An 18,656-nucleotide genomic window follows, 5' to 3' on the forward strand; every position below is an offset into this window, starting at 1 on the left:
TTTGCAACAAGGAAAGAGAAAAGAAGGAGACATGAAGATAAGAAATCTACCAGTTGAGTCATTTAGGCAAGTAACTGCCAAAGGCTCACATTAAGTAAGTGTAAAGTGTCAAAAAGACAGTGCACTTGTAGAGAAGATACTATATGATCCTTAAAAATGTTAGACAGGTAAAGAAGTATATGTGAGCATGTGTAGGAAGGAAAGAGGGGCCATGAAAGACAGATGAGTATAGGAAAGGAGAAAGATTTATGAGGACAAAGAACATATTATATTCTGTACCTGAGGCAATTAATGGAACAGTTACATATACCATCTATTCATTAATGATCCTGAAGTATATTTCAGAGATTACAAAAGACCCACCTAATATAAAATGCCCTATTTAGTAAATGAAAATAAAACCCACACTACTTAATTCTATTTATTTATAATTAGACATGTACATATAAATGGGAGCATGGAAATTAAGTATGTTTAATCAAAAGTATTACATTTTAGTGATCATAGCATAAGACATAAGGAACGGAACTTACACATCTTTTATTGTTATCAAACTAATGACTTAACATTCATACATAGAGTAAATCATATAGCAATGGATTTGTATGAGAAAGCTCCCACTGAGAATGAAAAATAACGTAATGGTGTCAGATTCTGTTTAGCAATTTCGTATTTCTTTTGGCTGTAATATTACTGTAAACAAGCATAAGCACTCAGAATAAAAAATTGGTGGGAAAGAAATAAGCTAATACATCTGCCATATCAGTATGGCAAATATGTTATGCTAGTATACATTCAATTTTTGAGTAATTAAATCTCTAACCTATAATGTGTATGAATGTAATTAAACATCAATTGATGTAATTAAAAAGTTATTTAGGGTATAGATGCAGAAGAAAAGTTGCTATAAATCAGACCCCTGAAGTAACACCTGGATTTTGTAATAACACAGTTTAAACATTTTCCGAAAGGTGCTGGGATTGTTCATTAGGGAAAATATAATACTCAAGACACCCATGCAAGGCACAAATGGTGAAGAGTGCAGTATATGTCAATGGTTAGCAATTTTTTTTTTTTAAGTGACTAGCATGAGGCAGAATAAGGAAGGATTAAGAAAATATAATACCATACGTTGTAGCAGTTGAAGGTGATTAATCTGGGTTTGAAATCCCATTTTACAACCTCTTTTCCTTTTTTTCCCATAGAAAAGTAGCGGCCACATTGCTTTGTTTTCATGTTATATAGTTAATTGCATTGTCTAAGAAACTGTTTTAAAACTAAATGTAATGTTTAATTACAAAATGCTTCCTTGGAAACTGTTTGCTTGTACATTGCATTGTAGTTCAAAAGGCTCAGTTAATTGTTTTGCAACTAGAAATTACATAAAGATTAAACACAATATAGGAATTTGGAAACTGTGGCATCAATTGTAAAAGAAAAGGTCATACATCTTGTAATGGACAACTGACAGCTCATAATTGACAAAATAACCACTGCCTTTCCAAACTAACCACTGTGTAAAAAAATTTTCCAAGAATCCTTGGAAAACACAGACATCTTTATAATGACTATCAACATTATATATATTTGATATAGTTAGATTTTCAACTACTAATTAGAAAGCAAATCAATAGCATGAAGCAAACATAAAGTTCACATTAACTGTTGGACTGATCACCTCAACACACTGGGTTCACAGCTAAGGGCAGGCCTCTCTTTGGTTCATAAGGTGTTGTCCTGGAAACCATTCGGATGCAGTCAATAATAGGGCAGACACTGAGACACAGAGTGCAGCCTGTACAACTGTCAGTAATAGTGGGCAGGTGGGTTTCCGGATCAAACTTTATAGCCTGCAACAGAAATAAACATTATTGATGTCAGTCATCGAAAAGGTCAAAAATGCACCCATTTTGATACCTGCATTTCCTGTTCTACAGGACTTTGAGACATCTTTGTGTGCTACAGTACTGCACTGCAGCTATAGCAACTATCCAACTGCCAGGAGAGAAAGGAAAACACCTGAAATTAAGAAATACTGGGTCCAATTACTCTCTCGTGAAAACTCACTGTCATAAGATTACTAAGACAAGGCATGAATTTGGCCCACCATGTTTAAATTCCCATGAAGCTATTTTTTCTTCATGGGAAGGAAATATTTCATAACACAGCAATTCGCCAGGTTTATTGGCACAGAAGACATATACAGCCCATTCTGCTACAGATTCTACATGATGCTGACTGCAAATGACTCTGTGTATATTTTTTTATCTTTTATTTTCTACACAATGTAAACAGTTTAATTTAATTTAAAAAAAACTAATGATGAATACAGCATGCAGTGCCACTTCTAAGTATTTTGTTTTTGCAAACTTTAGAAAGTGGAAAGGGAGATCTGGGACTTGGGGTGGGCTAAGTTTGTTCATTCCTGATGTTTCCAAAGGATATATTCTTATTAACTGCTGGGGGCGAGGGGTAATTTTCAGTGTGAAATCACATTTGAAGCCCCACTAAATTAATTTTCCTATGTAATGCAATGCAATAGGTATAAAAAGCAAGCAACAATAACAACAAAAAACAAACCAAAAACCATGCTGCAAGCTGTTAAGGAACAACTTCGGAGAGTAAAAAATAAAAATGGTGGCCATCCAAATCAGTGGAATTTTTAGGATTGAAGAATTGTTTTGATCTTTATCATTTATCTGCAAATGATATAAAATCTACATTGCAGAAAAAATGCATTCAGTTCTCCTTCTATTCTTCCAAATCCACATACTAGTATTTGTATCACAGACAATAAATCAGATACATATTCTCTCCTTAGGCCAAGCCAGCCTAAAAAATTCCCTCCTCTGTGATCCTCACAAATATTAACAGCTATTTCCACAAATATTGGGGAACAGTGTAGTGAATTTGAGATAAAGTGGGTGCATCTACATGAGACACTAACTGTGCAGTAGCTTAATTCTACTGCTGAGTAGTGTGCAGGGCAAAAATCGTGCTAATACACTACCTTGCAGTAGTATTAGGCTAGTGCGCAGTTAGTGTCACTAAAAGGCACATGCCAGTGCTACTGAGCAGTAGCACCAGTTACTGCACGTTGATTTAGTACTTGGTTACACAAGTACTAACTCAATGCACAGTAACTATGGTGCATTAATGAACATGTAGATGCACCCAGTGTGGAGAAAACAATGAACATTCAAATGAAGAAAGTAATGTCTTTCCCTGAGTTTGACATTGCACACTTACACTACAGGTACATTACTCAAGCAATCTATGCTAAGTGTCTGTAACTAACATATTCCTATTGCATCTGGTAGAAAGTTTTCAATGGAATCCTTTTTTTCCCCACTAGAAAGTTATTTTGTCCAAAATGAAACAGTTCCCAACAACCTTTCCATTTTGACAACATTTCATTAGGGATGACATTTCTGGTCAGAGACAGAGAGCAAGCACAAGTACATATACACACAGCTTTCTTACCAGCTCACTTAGAAACAATCAGTGAGGGACTCCCACATCTCATCCTAATAACCATATCAGGCTAAAATAAGTGTCTCTGCCCCTCCCTTCCTCTCTTTCTCATTTCATGAGAAAGTTCAAACGGTATTATTCTTATTCCAAGGTGGAATAAAACAAATTTTGAAATCTCAAGGTGTTTTGTTTTCCAGCCCACCCTAGTACTTAGCTTCTTGGTAAAATGATATTTAAGAAAAATAGAAAAAAAGCCAGTAGATTTATATAGGGAGAGAATTTAAATGGGAAACTTCAGGGAATTCAACATAATAGTACCACACAAGTTTGACTCCTTTCCTGCAATGTATGAATATGAATAAGATGTTTTATTATATAATTGGGGTTCTTGCTATGGCTACTTGGCTGTATGGAAACATTTTCTTTCCTTACTGTACTAGTGATCTTTGGAAGAGATTTATGGAACTAACACTCATGCAAACACTTTATACCCAGAGACTAATTACACTGATTTCAGCTGGTTTATTGATAGTACATACACTGAAGGACATATGCAAGTCTCTGCTGGATGGGTGCCTTAGGAAGTCTCCTCAACTACTTTGGTGTGTTATTTGCAGGTATGGGAGTGCCTTTGCATTCTGAAATTGTGGGAGGACTGTTTAGGAGAGTGTCTACCGTTCTGCTGCAATGGCAAAGCCTCCCATGCTCAGACACTCCCAGAATGTGATAAAACCCCAGGGGTATTCAACCCTTGGCTTACAGAGCCATGTCATCTGGCCTGCTGGACTCCCCAAGGGTCTGAAAATTTGGTGGTGCGGGGCCATATCCAGGTGCATGGGAATGGGCTGAGGTGGCATAGGGCTCAATCCAGGCATGCAGGGCCAGGCTGAGGTAGCGCGAGGTCTAACCCCATGGGCTGACCCCATGAGGGACCCGGCTGCACTATGTATCTGGCCCATGGGGCCAAAAGTTTGAGCGCCACTGCTCTAGAACCTAATGGCATTTTTACGTGCGCTCCAAGGGGGGTGAGTGCTTTAATTACAGCAGCTCCGAGAGCCGTTCTAATTAAAGTGCCCACAGCGTCATGTATCAGCACCCCACGTGTCAAAACGGCAGTGGGGGTGCTTTATCTAAAGCTTATCAAACAAGCTTTAGCTAAAGCACCTCACTGCCATTTGGAGTGGAGGGATGCTGATACATGAGACATGGAGGTTGGCTGGAGTGTGCTAATTAGCATGCTCCAGCAGACTTGATTTATAGATTCTGTTCTGACATGCTCTAATTATACATCTACAGGGCACATCTACAGGCACCTAAGAAACTGGAGGCCTTTGGGGTTCATAAGTAGAGAAGCTCAGGAGCAGATGAAGCAGCAGGACTAACTTCTCAATATCCACAGTATTGACTGAAGCATTCACTCTCCAAACTCTAGTTTAGGTTGAGAGACAAGTAGAGGTTTGGCTTGTTATTGGTAAAGCAGGACTGACAACTCTATCCCCATTAACAATACAAGTTTAAAAGGGATATTTGGATATTTCAAAGTAATGTGGGAATGAAAGCAACAAAACTTTTGCTATATTCAGAACTAAGTGAAGTCCCTCTAGAGAGTGGAGGACAGGTGTCTCCTACACGCTGGAAGTTCTGGAAAAACTGCATCCAGCAAAAGATTTTTTTTAATTTAAATTTTTATTCCTCTGCAAAAATACCCATTCTTTGGGATACATACACCTTTACTTCTTCAGTTATTGCAAAATTACTTTTTGAAACAACATATAAGATCAAGTGGCATTGAATGCGAACTCTAAACTAATGTCTCTAAGGGTTACACTCTCCTCTGATATGAAATTTGATGGCAGCAAAGACATTACTGAAAAGCTTCCAGGCCCTTCAAGGTGGAAAGGACAGTTTCTAGCAGGTACTAAAGAAGGTGCTGCCTTTTCCCTTTTTCTGGGCAATATGATTAGTAGTGAAGAGAGGGCAGTTTCATATAGAAACAGAACACCAGATGGTGTAAATCTGAGTACTTTGTCTACATAATGATTTTCACTTATGGAGTATTTGTGTGGCTTCTTGGTCCACCCTTGATAACATGCTAGCACTGAGCCCCCAGCTACAGCCCTGTGTGTGCAAAGGTATTTAGGTTATATCTTTTATAGTAATGTAGCCCAGTGAAATGTAGTTTAAGAAGCTTTTAAAAATATTTTGTTTTCAGATATTCCTATAGATATGTTATTTGGTTTATCTCTATTATGAGTCTGATACTAGTCTACAGGAAGTCTCCCAAGCATTGCAATGTAAGTTCAACTGTGGACAAAGTAGAATGTTATTGTACCTTTTTTAATGAGAGTCACACAAGTGATAGAAATCCAGTCCTTTTGAGTGCTACTTGTTTTTTACATTGTGCAGAAATGTTTTCATGATGGTAAAAAGGCTATTTTTCCTCCTCCCTCACCCCCAATCCCTCCCCCATCTATGACTGCTTCATTTTCCTATAGCCTCCATGGTCTAAACAAACCTTTCAAACTATTTGCTTGGCCACTGCAGGCACCACGTGGCCCAAGATGACCAAATTACTTAAAGTGACAAAACCAGCTTTTCAATTCTGCAATTGCATTTGACTTAAAAAACATTTAAGCCATTTCCCATTGATGATATATTTTGCATCACTTCTATAATAAAAAAAAGCTGCAAGTGAATGCACTTTAATGTAGGGCAAGTTAAGCTCTCATCACTTTACAGTAACTCCTCCAGTCCTATGACATAATTTAGTGGACTATATGGAGATTTGAACTAAGGCTTTTAGGGCTTTCATTCTGCTGTGGAGGAAAAGAATGTGTTGAGAGCACAGAAGGGCTTTGTTACTTATGAACCAATAAATGAAGTGAGCAGAGGGAAAAGAGGCCTGCAGGCTGCTATGTCTGGAAGAATATTTGGCAATGCTGCTGGAAATTGCTGCTGCTATTGTAATGGCATGATCTGGATTTAGATTCAATATTACCATATTTATTTGAATCCAAGACAAATTTCCCCTCCCCCACTCCTCCCTCAGTCAACAGGGGAGAAAACAAACCTCATCTTGGATTGGAGTATCAGTGCTCCAGCTCTGCTCCATGATGGGAATCGGAGCTGGTAGGGCTGCCATTGCTCCTTGGAGCCATGAAATCAGCAGCCATGCAGTGAGTATATATCAGGGCCAGGACAAAGGTTTAGGACTGGGGGCAGCATGGGCAGGAGATAGGTGTCAGCACGGGTGGAAGATGGGCAGCAGCGTGGGTTGGGGGAAGGGACAGTAGCATGGGTCAGGGAACAGGAAGAACTCAGCTGCTGTCCATCACTCAGCATGCTGCTGCCCCATCCCCTGACTGCACTTCTGATTTGCAACAGTTGGGATGAAAAAAGCAGCCCTACAGGTCAGGGGATGGGGCAACAGAAAGATTGGGGATACTGCAGAAGTAAATGAGAGAACTGGACAGCACTGCCTGTCAGGGATTAAGCAGGAGGTAGAACAGCTGAAGGAGTGGGGGATCAGGTGGCAGTGAGGGTTGGGGACTGGGTGGGGGAAAGGTGGCAGGGACAGATGGGGGGCAGGCAGTAAGGGCACAGGCAGGGGGGAGTAAGGTGTGAGGGTCAGACTGCCTGCCTTCCTATGGATGGGGATAAATGGAAAATTATAACATATTTATGAATTTTCTATGTACATAAACTAATTATTGGGGTGGGGTCATCTTAAATTCAAAGTAGTGTTGGATTCAGGTACATATGGTAATGCTTTGTTGTTTTTTTAAAATGGGACCTCCCTTAGTCCCACATTTAATTATTGCAACTTGAGCACGTGATTTTAAATTGATGGGACCATGTCTTTTACTAGTTTAAGGACAAAAAATCAAAGTCTTACTACTGAATAGGATACATTCAAAATAAGCTAAAACCCATTCTACGGTATAAACCTGTTATCTAATTAATGTACCCCTCCTGTTACAATATTCCTAGACTGTGATAAAATCCATGGAAAGTAATATAAGAAGGACTATTAACTTTCACAAGGATTTTGGTGGATCATCTTTCGGTTTCCTAAGAGAACATACCACTTAATAGGGCTTGCCCTGTTTCTACAACTTTCTTACCACATGGCAGGCCCCCCAAAATACGGGAGACTAGTCAAGGAATGGTTCACAGAATTAATAAATTCCATTGGTAGATGGTGTAACTGAAAAAACAAACACTTTGCTGTAAGAAATTCTTTCAGCTCAAAATCATGGTATAAGCTGGGCACAGGGACTTCTGGGTCAGTCATCTTATAAGACTTTCATTGCTACAGTCTCTGTGAGTTAAACCATCATCCTGGGAAAGTGGATTCACATAGAAATGAAAATCTACCCCAAATCAATGTTCCAAATTCTATGAATGTGACAAGCCTAAGCCAAGGTTTAGGTTCTTTCCAGCAGACTGCTAGCACACATATTTGCAATCCTCCCCTACCTTTTGTGGTGAGAGGATGAAACCTGCCCCATCTCCCTCATTTATCTGAAGATCTGAATTTACAGTGGTCCATACTGTGTCCCCCTCATCCCCTTCCTCTCAACACCCACCCCATGTTCCCTCTCCCCCTATAAACAGCCAAAGAAGGACATCCATCCCCTCGCCTCTTGCCCCCTTACACCCAAGAAGCCTAAACAAACAGAGAGGTTGAGGTGGAATATCAGTCCTATTCATCCCCACTCTACTATAAACACATGATGGTGCACTGACAACCCCGACAAAGGGCTCAGTCAGGGTTCTCACAGTATAACTTGGGAGCATGCTGATATTAAAATCCAATATTTTACACATCTGTTTGTACCACATGCTCATTAACAGAAGGTGGATTCTTTCTGTCTCAGCAGCAGAAAGATAACTCGCTGTGCCTTTTTTGCTAATTACAGCTGTGCTCTTACCTGGTAGCCAGAATCATTACAGGTCATGTAGCATTTGCCACAGTTGATACACATTTCCTCGTCAATCAGAGCCACAACTTGCTCTGTGTTGCTAAGCTTGCCATATGTTCCAATATACTGCAGTGCTTTTCCAATTACATCCTAGGGAAAAAAAACACCGAATCATTTAGAAGATAGCCAGGGTTTTTTATGATTGTGTAGGGGCATGCTACAAGAGTTTAGAATGGCAGGGTTTTGCAGATGCTATAGCAATGGGTAGGGATTTTGATATAAATATTAAAATCAAACATTTCATTCTTATTACAAATATGAATAAAAGGTACTGAACACACACAAATTTCAAATGTAGGCTGAGCTAAAAATATTTATCTGTCCACAAAGATCCTTCACATTTAGCCCTTGGTATGAATGTGCTGTTTTAATTAAATTATGCTTAGCTACCATTGTGTAATGCTGCAGGGAACAAAATGGAGCACAACAGTGACATGACACATACAATGTGGTTGTCCTTGGTCACTTTTCATTAGCACAGATTTAAGAACTCACAGTAAGAATAGAAAGGGGTTTGATTAACAAGTGACAAAGGAAACAACAGCTGCTTCTCTCTTAGAAACACAAGCAAATGGTTTGGGAATTAGATCTTTATTGCAAACATCTCAGGTTTACAGTACATAACCCTAAGCCGGAAAATCCTTCAAAGGAGAGAAATCCTTTTAACTTGAAGAGGAATAACCTGTATGAATTAGGGCTTGTGGGATTGGCCCCCTATTTTTTTTTCTGAAAGAAGCATGCTGTTTTACTGTAGATATGTCTGTACAACAGGCCAGGACATGGAGAAACACAGTCATGTAATAATATCCCTTAGAGATGCAAACATGTTTGCCTTTCAATAAATAAACACAATTGAAATAACAATGTAAATGATAACTGTGCCACTCTGGGCTTCCTGTTTGCTGCGCTTTTTAATTTCAGCCCTTTAATATTGTGGGTAAGTATCATGTGGATAATTACTGTACAACAAGGTTCAGTGACTTATCAGTGGCTGAGAAGGGAACAGAACTGTGGTTTCTAGGGATCAATCTACCAGACCACAGGTCGCTCTCAGTTAAAACATTCTAATGTATGGTTGCGTATCAGAAAGGGGTTTTCTCACATGATGTTGCATACTCCTGCTCTACTTACATTGCTTTTTTTTGTTTGTTTGTTTTATAGATTAACTGAATTGTTGTTTGATGTCTGAAACACAAGATATACTTCAGCAACAACAAAGCCCAGTTGTAAATAGCAGGGCATACTGTTATTTAATACTATGCAATCCTAGGCTCTCGTCCTGTGGCAGCAGTACAGGTAAGTTATAAAGTGAGGGACAGGGAGTCTCCTTAGCTCATCTATGCTTTGGGGATATGGATGCTAAGTCAATAACTAGCAGCTCCAGTGGGTAAAGCCTCTGCATGAGAGAGAGGCATTAACAGCAGACAGCACTACATAGTAACAGAGTTGGAGGAAACATTTCTGCAGAAAGTTCACTACAGAAGGCAAGAGAATTTCACCATTTTACATGTAAATGGGCTTAACTGCTACCTGGTCTTGAAATTAGTATAAAGAATTGTGCCCAAAACAAATGGAAAGTATTTCCCCTTGCAAACCCTTTCTGCAAAAAAAGAAGAATTTACATTTACACCATGACAAAGTATTAACCTACACAGTGTTTGGCTCAAGGCTAGCTCAGTTTTCCACTGGGCAAAATGCTGAATTTTTAATAGTTACAGTTTTTAATACATGTGCTGGTTTTAGCAGAAACAGTTTGCTTGAGTTAAGTATGTTACATCCTGCACAGTGATCTAAGGAAAAAAAATATAACTGTATTCAACCAAAACATAAAATCAGGCAAATTTCCATATTTCCTCTTGGGATGAGGTGAACTCAGCACTTCCTATCTCTGATATGCTGCCTTGTCAGCTTTGCTACAAGGTATTGAATGGTATAAAAACTTACCGATACTGTCTACTATCCTGCAATTCACTTTGCCGAGAACCTAGCACAGCACAGCAGGGAACAGCTGCAAGCAGATCTGGACAGGTTGGACATATGGGCAGAAAACAACAGAATGCAGTTCAACAAGGAGAAATGCAAAGTGCTGCACCTAGGGAGGAAGAAAGTCCAGCACACCTACAGCCTAGGGAATGACCTGCTGGATGGCATGGAAGTGGAAAGGGATCTTGGAGTCCTAGTGGACTCCAAGATGAACATGAGTCGGCAGTGTGACGAAGCCATCAAAAAAGCCAATGGCACTTTATCGTGCATCAGCAGATGCATGACAAATAGGTCCGAGGAGGTGATACTTCCCCTCTATCGGGCGCTGGTCATACCGCAGTTGGAGTACTGCGTGCAATTCTGGGCGCCGCAATTCAAGAGGGATGCAGATAACCTGGAGAGGGTCCAGAGAAGGGCTACTCGTATGGTTAAGGGCCTGCAGACCAAACCCTACGAGGAGAGACTAGAGAAACTGAACCTTTTCAGCCTCCGCAACAGAAGGTTGAGAGGCGACCTTGTGGCCGCCTATAAGATCATCACAGGGGCACAGAAGGGAATTGGTGAGGTTTTATTCACCAAGGCGCCCCCGGGGGTTACAACAAACAATGGCCACAAGCTAGCAGAGAGCAGATTTAGACTGGACATTAGGAAGAACTTCTTCACAGTTCGAGTGGCCAGGGTCTGGAACGGGCTCCCAAGGGAGGTGGTGCTCTCCCCTACCCTGGAGGTCTTCAAGAGGAGGTTAGATGAGCATCTAGCTGGGGTCATCTAGACCCAGCACTCTTTCCTGCTTATGCAGGGGGTCGGACTCGATGATCTATTGAGGTCCCTTCCGATCCTAACATCTATGAATCTATGGGGCAAATGCCATTAAAAAGGCTTCATTTTGTGCACTCTGAATGTGCTGTGGATAGAACATCATTATGTTTCAATACATTTGTAGTTCTGTGTTGGTATGTAAGTTGTCTAGGTATTATGTGTGATTTCTAAATCAACTTTTAACAAAACACAATATGTTGTGGAATCTACAATAAATCATATTTTAAAGATAAGATTCCATATGACTAAAACGAAATGACTCCATTATAAATAAATGAAGGTTATGTGATGTTAAGACACATTTTACTTTTGCTTCAAAATGTATACATGACAAAATATTTAATAGATCTCTCTGAATTATGTGAAGAGCAGAACTGGCTTCTTAGTTATTTTGCACAATAGACCAAGGAGTAGCTGTGATTATCATTATAGGTTTAATCCAAATCAACTGGAAAACTCCTGGGTGACAGGCTCAAAACCTTTACTTAGCAGAGGCAAGGTTGTTCATGATATTTTCTATTGGACCAGCTGTGTAGTTGGGAAACATGTTGGACAAGCTTTCGAACATGATGCCCTTCTTCAGGTCTGGCCCAGACCAAAATATGCCCTTGCTTCTTGTACATTTCTAGACCATCAATGCTACAACACCATACCAACCCTCTCCTCTAGAATAGAGAGCATCAAATCATTTAGCCATCCTCTGCACAGGTAATGAATCTGATATGAATTGCTCCCTCCCTCCCCTCATTTTCATATTCTGTTCTTTACTGGAATATGCAAAAAAAACCCCAACAAAAAACAAAAAACATATGATTTAAAACTACAATTTATTTTATCAATGCACATTGCATTAATTTTGTGACTAACCAATGATTATCTTGTTGCAATCTGTCAAACATGATAACCTGTAACAATTAAAAGGAGGCCATTCATTTCAGTAAATTAATTCCAGTTCCTTAGATTGTCAAAAATTCCCACAATCACACAATTGCTGAAAAACTGGGATTTGGAAACTGAGTTTTTGTTAATTATTTTTAATTTGAATGGTTTTGTTTGCTCATATTCTGAGTATCCATAGTTCCCAGCATCCACTAATGCTACTTCCCAGACTTAGATAACTTCAGTTATCAGCCATGATTCAGGAAGTGACTACAGGGGTCTGGGTGAGAGGGAGAAGGGGACAGGGGCTCAGGTGGTGTTCTCCTGAATCCTTCCACTCAAGAGGAAAAGCACAGGCAGGTATGGGCGACTGGTGCCACCTTAGTCAGGGGGGGCACATGTTCCCCCAGTAACCAGTCAGTGACCAGGGGGGAGAGAGGGGAGGGAAGGTCCACCTGCGGCAAAACTTGCTGACCTGTGAGCGGCTGCGCTGCTCCCAAAAGCAGACGTGACCTACATCTGGTGCTCATACTCCCTGGCCAGTGCTCACAGGTGGGGCACCGGTGCTCCTGCCTGCCCCCCCCCATTGCCTAAATGAGGGGCGCGGCCGGTCAGAGGTTGCATTAGCGCTCTCAGGCAGGAACAGATGCAGCCTGCAGATCCATGTATGGTTATTCAGATGGTGTTACCAGCAGGGCTTTGGCTTCTTCAACCATGGGATGTTGTCCCAAGAAGATGGATTGCTGGAAAAGATGAAGAGAGGGAAAAGCATCTTCACAGACAGATTTGCTAATCTTGTAAGGAGGGCTTTAAACTAGGTTTGCTGGTGGATGGAGACCAAAGCCCTGAGGTAAACAGAAGTGGATGATAGGGAGGAAGGGCAAGCAGGAGTGGGGCACAGGGGGCCTTCTTATTCCTCCTGAGAAAATAGGACAATTGACTAGTTACCTCAGGTGTCTGTACATGAATGTGTGAAGCCTGGGAAACAAGCAGGAAGAACTGGAAGTCCTTGTATTGTCACAGATCTATGACATGATTGAAATAACAGACTTGGTGAGAAAGCTTGTATGACTGGTGTACTGTCATGGATGGGTATAAACTGTTCAGGAAGGACAGGCAGGGGAGAAGAGGAGAAGGAGTTGCGCTTTGTGTAAAAGAGCTGTATGATTGCTCAAAGCTCCAGTCTGAAACTGGCAGCAGGCCTGTTAAAAGTCTCTAGGTTAGGATCAGAGTGGAGAGCAATAAGAGTGAGGTAATGGTGGGGATCTACTATAGACCACCAGACCAGGAGGATGAGGTGGATGAGACTTTCTTCAGACAGCTAATCAAAGTTTCCAGATCACAGACCGTGGTTCTCATGGGGGATTTCAATCAACCCGACATATGCTGAGAGAGCAATATAGCAATGCACAGGCAATCCAGAAAAATTTTGGAGAGCTTTGGGAACAACTTCCTGGTGCAAGTGCTAGAGTGGCCAACTAGGGGCCATGCTATTCTTGAACTGCTGCTCACAAACAGGGAAGAATTGGTGGGGAACATACTAGTAGATGGCAACTTGGGCAGAAGCAACCACATGATGATTGAGTTTGGGATCTTGAGGAAAAGCATGGACCCTGGACTTCAGAAAAGCAGACTTCAACTCACTCAGGGAACTGATGAGCAGGATCTCCCAGAAGGCCAGTCTGAGAGAGAAAGGAGTCTGGGAGAACTGGTTGTATTTTAAAGAAACCTTACTGAGGACACAGGAACAGACCATCCCAACACACAGGAAGACTAGCAAGTATGGCAGAAGACTAACTGGGCTTAGCAGAGAATTCTTTAGTGAGCTAAAACAGAAAACAGAAAAGTTACAAGAAATGGAGACTTGGACAAATGATTACGGAGAACTATAAAAGTGTTGCTCAGGAATGCAGGGATGAAATCACGAAGGCCAAAGTGTAACTGGAATTGAAGCTAGCTAGGGATGTGAAGGGTAACAAGAAGGGTTGCTACAGGTATGTCAGCAACAAGAGGAAGATCAGGGAAGTGTGGGCGTTACTACATGGAGGAGGTAACCTAGTGATAGATGATGCAGAAAAGGATGGAGTACTCAATGCTTTTTTTTTAACCTCAGTCTTTACAGCAAAGTCAGCTCCAAGATGACTGTAACTTGCAGCATAGTTTGGGGAGGAAGGGAGAAGCTGACAGTGGTGAAAGAACAAGTTAGGGACTATTTAGAAAAGACGTATGTGTACAAGTCCCTGGGGCCATATGCAATGCATCCAAGGGTGCTGAGGGAGTTGGTTGATGTGATTGCACAGCCATTGACCATCACCTTTGCAAACTTGTGGTGATCAGGAGAGGTCCCAATGGATTGGAAAAGGGCAAACATAGTGCCCATCTCTATGAACGGGAAGAAGGAGCATCTGGGGAACTACAGACCAGTTGGCCTCATCTCAGTCCCTGGAAAAATTATGGAGCAGGTCTTCCTGATCAACATAACAAGGACAAGGACAAGTTATTCCTGATCAACATAACTGCCTTCTATGATGAGATGACTGACTCTGTGGATGCAGGGAGAGCAATGGATGTGATATACTTTGACTTTAGCAAGACTTTTGATATGGTCAACAATATTCTTGCAAGCAAGCTAAGGAAGTATGTGTTGGATGAATGCACTATAAGGCAAATAGAAAACTACCTAGAACATTAGGTTAAAAGCAATTAATGGCTTGATGTCTAGTTGGCAGCTGGTATCAAGAGGAGTGCCTAGGGGCTGTTCTTGGACCTGTCTTGTTTTATATCTTCATCCACAACCTGAAAGATGGGATGCAGTGCACCCTTAGCAAGTTTGCAGATGACATCAAGCTGGGGGAAGGAGTAGATATACTGGAGGGCAGGGCTAGGATTCAGAGACCTCGATAAATTGGAGGACTGAACCAAAAGAAATCTCATGAGGTTCAATAAGGACAACTGCAAAGTCCTGCACTTAGGATGGAACAGTCCCATGAACCAGTACAAGCTGGGGACCAACTGGCTAAGAAGCAGCTCTGCAGAAAACGACTTGGGGTTACATTGGAAAATAAGCTGAATATGAGCTAGCAGTGTGCTCTTGTTGTGAAGAAGGCTAATGGCATACTGGGTTGCATTAGTAGGAGAGTTGCCAGCAGATCAAGGGAAGTGATTCCCTTCTATTCTGCAATGGCTAGGCCACATCTGGAGGCTAGTTTCCCACTATAGAAAGGATGTGGACAAATTGGAGAGAGTCCAGCAGAGGTGAACAAAAATGGTTAGGGGGTTGGGGCATATAACTTCTGAGGAGAGGTCTGAGGGAACTGGGCTTATTTAGTCTAGAGAAGAGAAGACTGAGGAAGGATTTAATAGCAGACTTTAACTACCTGAAGTGGGGTTCTAAAGAGGTTGGAGCTAGACTGTTTTCAGTGGTGGCAGATGACAGAACAAGGAGCAATGGTCTCAAGTTACAGTAAGAGAATTTTAGGTGAGTTATTTTGAAAAACTTCCATACTAGAGGGGTAGTAAAACACTGGAACAGATTACCCAGAAAGGTTGTGGAATCCCCATCCTTGGAGGTTTTTAGGACCCAGCTAGGCAATGCCTTGGCTGGGATGAGATAGTTGGGGCTGGTCCTGTTTTGAGTAGGAGGTTGGACTAGATGACCTCCTAAGATCCCTTCCAACATTAATTTTCTATGATTCTACGATTAACTTGGAGATCCACCTAATAGTATCCATCTAAGTAGCAATATTAACTAGATAACACAGGCAAAACATTGAGCTATCCATCCTGACTGGATGCAGAGGAAATGTGTGTATGTGTGGAGGTCTAGGAAAGAGAAGTTGCTGTCAGTGATTGCTCAGACAGGAAACATAGCAATACTATATCCTTGTAGGAAAGGAAATTGAGAATTGTACTCTTCTCCTGGGTTAAAACACTTGAATGCTGTCTCTATGGCAGAACCCTAATTGCCTCTCTCCTGCTCACATGCTAAATGCCCCAGTGTCTCCTACCCAACAGTTTCAACATTCAGATCCCATTTGAAAACATCTCCAGGGCACAAATGTTGTATCAATATAAATATCTATCGTGCATTGATTATCTGAAGGCAGCATAAAAATGTAATTGATCAGACTCTAATTTATATGTATTCATTCTCTTATTTAATTCAGAAGAAATCTGTGGGCCTACTTGGACCTTAGCCATTTTCAGGTTGCTGCAAAGTTCAGTATTAGACTCTACACTAATGAAAGAATCTGATTGCAGCATTTACGTCCTGTTTTCTGCAGAATACACACAGATTTGTCTGTTTTGTATTTTAGTGTGTGCACATGCATGTGTGTGTACACATGCACACTGGCATGTGTAATTAGCTGTACTGAGTATGCTCTGATCTTTGGCTTATAGAGCCAAAATTTGCCAGTCTGTATCACAAATACACATGGTGGCTCCAAGTACCAGCTTTTACACCTGGATCTCAGACTTTCCTATAATTATGTAAAAACAGTGCATCATATAAAGTGACGAAGCTTTCCATCAACTGCTTATGCTTTAGAGTATCAGCAAAGGGAGAAGATCTCTGAGAATAGAGGGATCTTTAATTTAGCAGAAAAAAGCATCAGAAAATGCAGTGCTGGGAGCTGAAGCTATATGAATTCAAACAATAAAGGCTGCATGCATATAAACATCTAAGGTAATTAGCCTGGAACAACTTGTTGAGGGCTCTGGTAGAGTCGTCTAACATTTGAAGTCTTTAAATCAAGGGTGAATTTTAAGAAAGATGAATTGAAGCTGAAACAGGTGCAGAAAAGTGCTACTAGAATGATCAGGGGAATGGACAAGCTATCTTACAAAAGAAGACTAAAAGAGAAAGACTTACCTAGCCTAGCAAAATGAAGGTTGTAAAGAGCCATGATAGCTCTTTATAAATATCACAGAAGGAGAAAAGTTAGTCACTGGACAACAGTGGTACAAGATTAAATAGTGGGTGTAAAGTAAAAGTTTGATAAGTTTATTATTGGGACTATCAGACATGGTCACCTGCAGTAGCAGGGGACTGGACCTTAGGGACAGACATTGAAAAAGCCTGAGCCTGAATTGATTCAATCTTTGCAGGTGAGTCTAACCTGGCTAGGCTGAACTGTTTTTCAACCATGCAGACAGTCTCTCCGGCCTGAGGAAATTCAGGCACATGCTTACAGTGGCTCAGGCTAGAAGCTGGGGGGGTGCTAGAGCAGCCCTCCCTTCCCTTCCAGTGCTGATCAGAATAGCCAGGCCCCTGCAGCCCCAGGCTAGCACTCTGAGGCAAGGGTGTGTGTGCAGTGCATGCATCTGTTGATGATACAGAGCTTTTCACTCTCCCTCCCTGCTTCTGTATACTGTCTGCAGCAAACTGACCGGCAAGTAAGCTGGTGTGGGGGGACTGATAATAGTGTTTATCACCCCTATCTCTGTGTTTATTGCCACATTAAGAAAACAACAAAGAGACATTACCAGCTACCTGTTGATTCAGCACAGACCCAGCATTTGGTTTGCTGGCTAATACACAGACACCTTCTCATCTTCTCAGCAAGGCAAAGGAGAGCGGGGAATTTGTGCTTAGCAAAGAGTGATGGGGGTGCGGGGGAAGCAAACAGCTCTTCTCAAACAGCGTTTCCAAGGAAGGATGTTAAGTTACCTGCTGATCAGCTCCAAAAAGCCTGTCTGCCACGATTGTCTCCCAACAGCATGACTGCAGCCAGCATGTAGTCTGGTAGCTAATGTGGACATGTCTGCGTAAGGCAGAGGGGCAGGGGAAATAATCCCTGTTTAGCAGGGGGAAGCCAGACAGAAGTAGAGGGGAGAGGCCAGCCCTGCTGTGAAGAAGAGCGCCCCGCCCAGCCCAGGGAGCATGCCGGGATGCTGGGGATGTCTGATTTATCTTAAATCAGCAGGGGTCTGGGACAGACATTGCATAAACCAGTTTGACCCAAATCAGTTAAGTCTGATACTACATTCAACCAGGTTTATCTCAAACTGGTTTTAGCCATTTTCAAACAGGTTTATGTGCACTGAGCATCTGTTCTGTTACAGGTTTAAACCAGTTTATGATCACTTAATCTGTTTTATATGTAATGTTTGTCCCTAGCGTAGGTCAGATTATCCTCATAGTGATGATCCCCACTGATAGGTTTGTAGGTGACAGTGCCATCTCACAGGTAGATGGAATGAATTCAACTCAAGACATCTTTACAGAATTTAAAATAAAGTATATGTGTTTTGCCAGGTTCATACATTTACTCCCATGCCTCTCAGGAAATTCCCAAATACCCCGGTTTGGGAATCTCACATCCCACATGTGAAGGCTATCTTTAGAACACTGTGCTGACAAATTTATACATATTAGAAACTAAATAGTCATGGTTGTGATTGCAAAATATTATGCCAAGATTTATTTTTCATATATAATTTCTGATACCTTTTTTCTGTTTTGTTTCATCAATACCCTCTTTAGAGCAAGAGCATTGCCTGTATCTGTAAAGC

General features: G+C 41.2%; 1 protein-coding gene across 4 annotated transcripts in view; it reads right to left on the bottom strand.

Moving 5' to 3' along the window:
- Nucleotides 1-407: 407 nt before the first annotated feature.
- The window catches only part of DPYD (dihydropyrimidine dehydrogenase), a 701,931-nt gene continuing 683,682 nt past the window's right edge, over nt 408-18,656 (bottom strand). For all 4 annotated transcript variants that reach the window (XM_019479122.2, XM_006265262.4, XM_014599709.3 and 1 more), the window contains 2 exons: nt 8,409-8,549; nt 408-1,850 (listed from right to left, as the gene is read on the bottom strand). In XM_019479122.2, the coding sequence (XP_019334667.1) occupies nt 1,680-1,850; nt 8,409-8,549 (312 nt within the window). In that variant the 3' untranslated portion in view covers nt 408-1,679. The remainder of the gene's footprint in view (nt 1,851-8,408; nt 8,550-18,656) is intronic.

The sequence above is a fragment of the Alligator mississippiensis genome, chromosome 5 (assembly GCF_030867095.1).
Source record: "Alligator mississippiensis isolate rAllMis1 chromosome 5, rAllMis1, whole genome shotgun sequence".
NCBI classification, from domain to species: Eukaryota; Metazoa; Chordata; order Crocodylia; family Alligatoridae; genus Alligator; species Alligator mississippiensis.